The 8,100-nt window shown below is 41.4% G+C and overlaps 1 protein-coding gene across 1 annotated transcript in view; it reads right to left on the bottom strand.

The window, feature by feature from the left end:
* SPATA18 (spermatogenesis associated 18) overlaps positions 1-7,708 on the bottom strand; it is a 23,591-nt gene extending 15,883 nt beyond the window's left edge. Inside the window, exon 1 of the mRNA XM_018575784.1 lies at positions 7,486-7,708. Coding sequence (XP_018431286.1) covers positions 7,486-7,572 — 87 coding nt within the window. The 5' untranslated portion in view covers positions 7,573-7,708. The remainder of the gene's footprint in view (positions 1-7,485) is intronic.
* Between the last annotated feature and the right edge of the window lie 392 nt (positions 7,709-8,100).

Genomic DNA, 8,100 nt, shown 5'->3' with positions numbered 1-8,100 from the left:
GTTATGTGTCAACCCTTCTAAATCACACATGCAATGAACTGGTTAGTATTCAAGCCCTTTCTGTTAAACCCAGTTCAATAGAAGGTGCTGACCAACTACTTGCCCTATTCTAGGCACCTGGGGTAGCAAAGAGCTTAGTGCCTTCCCTTAATGCTGATGGACATCAGAGCTGATAGCAACATAGCAGAGGAGCGTCACACTCGCTGACAACTAGCTATGGGCATACCAGCCAGCATGCCTGGTATGGCTGGCTGTTTAGCACTACAAGATGGGAAAGGGGCATGCAGGCTTTTTTTAATCATAGTTAGCTCTCCTAGTGATAAGAATTTGTAGAAACACAGTTTCACAGAAGAGGGAAGGAGGCTAGAAATAGAGGTCTACAGAAAACCAACACACAAGGACCAGTACCTGCTATTTAACGCCCACTACTCTCTTGGCCACTGAATGGGAGTCATCAGGACTCTACTCCACCAGGCAAAAACAATTCCCACCAGCACGTAGGCCAAGATGGAGGAATTCAAACACCTCAGAGGGGCTCTTAAAACTTGCGGGTATTCAGACTGGGCCTTTGTCAAAATAGAAAGAAGACGAAAGAACACCAAGACTACCAGTGAGGGTGAAAAAGCATGACAAACTGAATAATATGGTCATCCCATATGCTGCTAGGGTGTCTGAGAAACTCAGAAGAATTTTTAATAAACATTCCATCCTGGTCTGCTTTAAACCCAGCAATACACTGAGACAACAACTGGTTCACCCAAAAGAACCAACACCAAAACACAAAATGAACAACATTGTATATACAGTCCAGTGCAGTGAGGAGTGCTCAGCACTGTATGTCGGTGAAACAAAACAGCAGTTACACCTGTGTATGGCACAGCATAGAAGAGCCAAACCCTCTGGTCAGGATTCAGCAGTGTACCTACATCTAAAGGAAAAAGGTCACTTCTTTGAAGACAGTCAAGTACGCATCCTAGACAGGGAGGAGGATATTTATGTCAAAATGGAGAAGCCAAGCTCGAATAGAGGTGAAATCTATTGTCTGCCGCATACAATGCTGTTTTAACACCTCTCTGGACGGGTTAACACCTGCTAGCTCCAATTATGCAAATACAATCAACACCTTTCCTCCATGAGCTCTCTGGCCCCATGCTGGTTATGATTAACAGATTATGTTGATTGGAGCAAGATTCACCAGTCATTCTGAATTGAGAAAGCTGGTTGGATGAGAAAGAAAAATACAGCAAGTGCAGTTGCCTTGATTTATTTTTTACTGATATGCTCTATGGTTGGGTTCCAGACAGTTTCTAACAGTTTAGAAACATCTGCTGGCCATCTACATTAGAGAGCTGACAGGCTACCATGATTCTTGTGCAATAGAAAGTAATTGGTAATAGTTAAAGAGGAACTTCACCTCCCCCACCCCATCCTTCTCAGGGTTAATTTGCTGTTAACCCCCTCTTACCTTGTGTGCTGGGTTGAGCTCAAATAGCAAACTCAGCTAACCAGTGAATCCAGCATCGTCCTGCTGTAATCCACCAATCAGGACCTGCTCTGTCATCTTAAAAAGGATCTGTGCGTCTCTGCCAGCTATTGAGGTATTACTCAGGGCTAGATGTACAGCAACACAAATCCTTTGCCAGGTAAAACACCTCTCACATATGTATCTAATGTAAGTTTTTAACTAATTGCCTGGAGTTCAACTTTCAGTACACCTTCATAGCCCCTTGAACTTTTAGGTTGGCCATACATGGCCCAATGTTTGTAAGCTGCTGGCAATAATCAAGCAAATGTAGGGAACAACACAGCGGTAGGTCCTCACCATGGACATATATGCGCTAAATAAGCAGTCTATAGAGGGAGGCATTGATCTGTAGGGTATAGCAGTCATCTCCACTAGCCTAATGTATAATGTGCCCAGTCTCTCACTGTCTTCTGAAGCATGTCTCCAGTCTCCAACCAAACCAGTAACATGTCCACAAGCTCTAAACATTATTTTTTCTCATGTGTCTGCAGTCTTTAAAAATTGTCTCTAGCATCACATACACTAGACATTATGTGTGCCCTTTGTTGAACATTATGTTATAGGCATCCTCTATAATAAGTCTTTCACTGTTAGGTTGTCAATTTTGAAGAGCCCTAAAGGGTTCTTTTTTATCATTGGTTCCAGAATATATGAAAAGTTTTGTAGGAGCGATTTGAATTGCTACAGAATAATTTTCTGTTGCATTTGTGCCATTTGCAATGTCTGTACTTTTATGACTCGACCCCTATAGACAACAAATGCCTAAAAGCGTATTCTCTCTAGTTAAGTGACAGGCATGTGCACAACTCTGACTAATTGTTCTATTTCTCTGATTTACTCCAGAACCATCAAGCATGACGATTGTAGCTGGACCCCTGGACATTCACCGAGCCAATAGGCTTTTGCCTAGGTTTGCATATATGGATGATCTGGGCCTGACTACAGTCAATTAAAGGGTATTTATGGTCAAAAATAAAGCCCCACTGCAAGGATTATTAATTTGTGGGGGGGGGGGGTATTTTTTCCCCTGGAGCGCTGCTTTAAAACCACATTAGAGATGTACTTTTTATTAGCTATTAGAATAACAAATAGTTCTGTTATCTGTGTTTACATTCACTCCTGTGGTTTTTGCTAATGTTGCCTGACATTGTGTCCCATAGCAACCATTTTGAATTGCTTGATAGATCCATCAACAAAAAGTGGGAAAGACCCAAACCTATCTTTGTTTATGCCCTGTGAGTTTTAAGACAAACCAAAAGACTAGCCAAGACTTCAGTTCTAACATTAGAGAAACTGAATCATTTTATCATAACTCCTATATGTTATAAAATACAGGTATGTGTTAAAGCTGAAGTCCAGGCTACAAAAACGTTCATTTAAATATGCTCCTGAATAGCCGCAAAGGATATAAATCCACAATGTGTGCCCAAATGCATTTGTAAACCCAGGTATTATTGTTGTACATAGCCTGTGCAGAGAACAAAGCTGCGGGAGGTACCCAGCTGGTCTTCACACTACAGCAGAGGAAGGCAACTCCGGCCCTCCAGCTGTGCTTTAACTACAAACCCCAACATGCCTTTGCCTCTGTAACTGTCAGTCTTGCAATGCCTGATGGGACTAGTAATTCCACAACAGCTGGAGGGCCGGAGTTGCCCACCCCTGCACTACAGGTCGCACCGCACCGTAGGAAAAACGCACCACAGAATGGGCGCTCAAGTAAGAATACACATCTGGGAAGTGTATATAATATTTACTTATCTGAGGGTTCAATTTTAAAGTCCAACTTCTAAGGGAGAAATTGTGTTTTTAATTTAAAAAAAGAAAAGTCAGAATCGCGGTCAGTGCCTTCCTATCGCAGTAACGGACATTCCGCTCATGTCTTCTCCTGTTGTCACAGTGATACAAATCGAGGGGAAATCTCCCCATCAATATAAACTTGACAGAAGTTTTAACCCATCCCCACTCAAAGCTAAGGAAAAACGTTTGAGCTGGAATTTAAACTGGTCCAGTGATAGCAATAGGAATGTATATATACAGAATTTGGGCCCTGCACAGCGTGAACTACTTAACATGCCAGAAACAGAGAAATTGAAGTTTATTTGTTGTGCATAATTAAGCAAATGAGCAGACCTTGATTTGTGGAAAGGCAGAGGTAGGCAACCTTGACACCTATAGCTCTGATGAAACTACAAATGCCATTATGCCTCTGTCTATGGGAGTCATCCCTGTAGCTGTTAGAGTCTTGCAGTGCCCAGTGGGATTTATAGTTTTACCACAGCTGGAGTGCCGAGGAAACCTACTCCTGTGCTAAGAACTTACAAGCCCATTCCTAGGGTAGTATGTTATGAAATGACAACGCAGGATCTTCACAGAAATTGGTGCTGAAATGACCGTGACAGGTGGACTCATCTATATAAATCTGCAGTATGTAGCATGTCATCAGCACATCCAGTTGCTTGTCCTATGCAGTTTTAATGATCACATAATGCCAATGTTCCTATGCCAATAAATTGACTCTTTTATCAGGCAAAAGTGATATCTAACACCATATCACTTCTAAGGATTCCATCCGGGCTCTGTTCACATTTCTGTGTTCCTAACATAGAAGGTGCGCTGAAAAGTGAAGGGTGCATTGGGGTAGGGCAGCCCATTAATTTGAACAGGCTGGCTAATGTATCTGAATCACACTATAAGAAGTGCATGAGACTTTTGTTTAAGAACAAATTGCAGCACAAAATATGGCATAAAGTTAGTATGCGTTGTGGTGCGACGCAACACACATGCAATGGCTACGTGCCATTAAAATGACATTAAAGTGAAAAGATTTTATAGCTATTTCAAATTCTGGTTTAATCACTTGATGTTAAAATGTTAGTTTCCTGCAGAATCAGCTGGTCGGTGAGCACTGGCCCTGATATCCTGTTTTGGCGTGGCTCCTTTCCCTTGCAAGAGACTATGGAGCCACCCTTGTGTGAGCTAGTAAACTGTGTGTGTCTTCACAAACACACAGGTTCAGCAAAGCAAGCAACTTCCCTGCTACTCTCTCCTCCTTCCTCCTCCCTTCTCCAAGCTAATAAATGGACAGCTGCTGGAGACTGCGCTGTTTCTTGTGATCTTGTTCTAGACAGGAAGTCCAGGGAAGCTGAGCTGGGAAAGTTGGAGCTGTTTGGAAACATGATGACTGTAAGTGCCTGGGCAAAAATATATTATAAAACGAAATAAAAAATAAAAACTTTGCTTGGCAATTTATATTTGTTTGATCTGGATTCATCATAAAAAAAAGTTTGAGATTTTTATACTACTTCAGGAAATCAAGGCACTGCAGTGCGTCCAACAGTATAACATGGGCCCTCGTACAGGAACGCACATGCTTCCCGCATCACAGAGATGTATAAGCCCTAGTGACTCCAAAACTTTGCCTGTATGTGATCTTTAAAATTGCTTTGGGTGTGCTTATGACATACCATATACCTCAATATTTTAGGTGAGCTGCCTCTTGGTTCACCATTTGTGGTTTGTATTTAGGCCCCCATTCACACCTATGCGTATTGTAATATGCGCGTCTGTCGCGCGACCGTCACGCGGTTTTTTTACCGCGATTCGCGGTAAAAAAGTCGCGCGACCGTCGCGCGATTCCAAAGGCTACTTGGCAGTATACAAATGGAAAACGCCCTACAAAACGGACCAATACGCAGCAAAAAACGCTCCGGGACCTTTTCATGCGTGGGCCGTTTTGTAGTGCGTTCGGGACGGGCGGAAATACGGACAGGTGGGAACGATACCATTGACTACAATGCTATTTATTTTTTTGACCGTTTTGTAGAGCGTTCATCGAGCGTAGGACGCGCTACAAAACGGTCAGGTGTGAATGGGGCCTTAAAGTGGCAAAGACAACAAACAAAATAGCATATCAAAATAACAAATCTACCACTTGTACAGGCCAATGACAGTCGTTTTTAGTCATGAACCTGGTAAAAGTATACAGAACAGATGTCCTGACACTGTAACTCTACTTCAAGGTCAATAATTTCAAGGTCAACCAGACAAGTAGCATTTTCAGGAGGACATCAGCAATGTCAGCCCCTTATTTCTTCCAGGTTTTCCTTTAAAGACAACCTAAACCCTTGCCACTTTACAGACTGATCACAGGCTTCTTTCTAGCAGTGAACCCGAGGGCGTATATTTTAAATGTAGTTTAATTAAACAAAATCCATGATACACGACTACAGAAATATGTAATAATTGGGAAAAACGAGTGTAAATTGGTCTATTTAAGGCACATGATGAAAATCCAGCTTTGCATTTAAAGTAGAACTTCAAAGTTTATCTTTGGATATACTGTAGTTAGGAAGATAAAAACGTTGACAGGAGTCTACTGCTTTTGGTGTCCTGTTGGGAAGACTTACAATCACTATTTGTACTTCCACCATTGTCACCAGAGCAGCAGGTGAAGGCAAGGCCAAAAGTTTTCTAATGTTACCAAAAGATGGAGGTGAGAGGGAATCCTCTGATGGGTATACTTGTTCCAAAGTTCTACTCACTTCTTGCCATTACTCCTAGACAGGAAGTAAAGGAAAATTCCTCCCACTGGGGACAGAGACAGTGGAGTTCCACTTTAACTGATAGCTACATGTTGCATAATAATAATAATAAAAAAAAAGGTTTTACTAAAGAAAAGAAAATGCAATGTGGTTGAAACCAGAAAAAAAAGATTATGTTTTGGAAGAAACAGTAAGGATGCTCAACATTTACTATATAAATCTAAATGTGTGTATTATATAAAAATATATGCTATTCTGAAAACCTGTGTGATTGTATGACTGGTCCTAAGGAATTGGTTAAATCCCCACTAAATGGAACACACGCTGTTCAAATCTTATACTGATGGGTGTATTTTGATGATGTTAATGTGCAGTTTAAGGGATACACCAAGGCGAGAGAGAGAGAGAGAGAGAGAGAGATAAGAAAGAAAGAAAGAAAGAAAGAAAGAAAGAAAGAAAAAACCTAGTAAAATAAAATACAATAAAAAGGGAAAGAAAGAAAAAAATAGAAAGAATAAGAAAGAGAAAAAAAGAAGAAAGAAAGAGAAAAGCAAGGGAAAGAAAGAGAAAAAGAGAGAAAGAGAGAGAGAGGGGAAGAAAGAGAGAGGGAGGGGGATGAGAGAAGTAATGTTAGGAAAATGTGCAGAAATTGGTATATTCAAAATAAAGATATTTTTGGTTTGAAATTAAAAAAGAAATGATGGATGGTGATTGTGTGAAAGAACATAAGAGGAATGAAGGTAAATACAGATTATTAATCTATAAATGTATTGATCTAAAGTCTATCTCAATGTAATCTTTCATATTGGTACAATGAGTCGTGTTGAGCATACAGTGAATGGATACAATCCTTTCATCTACTTCCTGTATTATACAGAACAGTAAACAGACGGGATCGTAGTGATGTTGCGACATTAGCTGCTGGCTGGGGAACAGAGATCTGTCCTGAAAAGGTTTTCTGTCTCCATGGCAACAAGCGTCCCTGGTTACCGCTTTCTTTCACAATTCCAATCCCTGCAATGCAAACTGTAGCACGAGAACTATTTGCACATTCCATACACCGATTCATCACACACACATTATCCACAAACACATCGCCCATGTCACAGAGGAGATCTATGCACATAGGAGTTCATCAAGCCACGTACAGTTTGCATGGTGCATTTATAATAGAGCAGTTATCTGATGGGCACACAGTGCGAGCTAAACTATATAAACTTACAGTGGGAGCAACATCATTTTGTGCATATAAAATGTGAAAAAATAAAGAGGATATATCATATGAAAATCTCTTATACTTTGCAGAGCCTATCCTTTGCAGATCTCATATTTTGCAGATTTTATACTTTACAGATGAACATTTAACAATCTATTTTTTGCTGATCCGGTATAAAGTCTTTGTGCCCTTGGGCTACTCACATGATAGTCCTTGTACCAGTCCTCTAGCTTGTCTTGCAGCAGTTTGCATGTCTCGCTGTTGGTCAGCCTCCTCAGGGTATCTGCCATGACTTCTCCTGGGTGCTGTGCACAGAGGATGCTGTCTGGATGCTACTAGCCCAGTACGGGCTCTGACCTCTTATATACACGGGGCGAGGTCTTCAATCAGTTTTGGCACTGTTGCTTTGATCGGGTGTCAGGGACGCTGGAGTCTTTGCCTTTTTTTCTCCTTTTAGTTGTAGCAACGGCTTTCCTCTTCCAGCCTCCCTCCTGCCCATTTCCAGGCTCACCCCCTCCCTCCCTCCTTGACTGCCATCCCCACCCCTTGCAAAGTTAGCAAGCTGCAGTGGTAGGGTCAGTGTGACAGTTATTGATGGAGTCATGGCATCAGACTGTACAGGCTGGACAGACTGGTTCTAAGGCTTTACTTGGATTTACTGGTTATTCAGCATTCATGGCGAATTAAATATCAGCTGTGCAAGACAGGCTTAACATACATGGGACATGGATAGTGATCAGGTGCTACTGAAACTGTAGATCAGATAGGAAAAACAACTATCACTCACATGGAGTTTGCATTATTAGTTATATTATATT

The sequence above is a fragment of the Nanorana parkeri genome, unplaced genomic scaffold (genome assembly GCF_000935625.1).
Source record: "Nanorana parkeri isolate BGI_ZX_2015 unplaced genomic scaffold, ASM93562v1 scaffold54, whole genome shotgun sequence".
NCBI classification, from domain to species: Eukaryota; Metazoa; Chordata; class Amphibia; order Anura; family Dicroglossidae; genus Nanorana; species Nanorana parkeri.
Note: the sequence above shows the minus strand (reverse complement) of the source record. Positions and strands in the feature narration are given on the sequence as shown.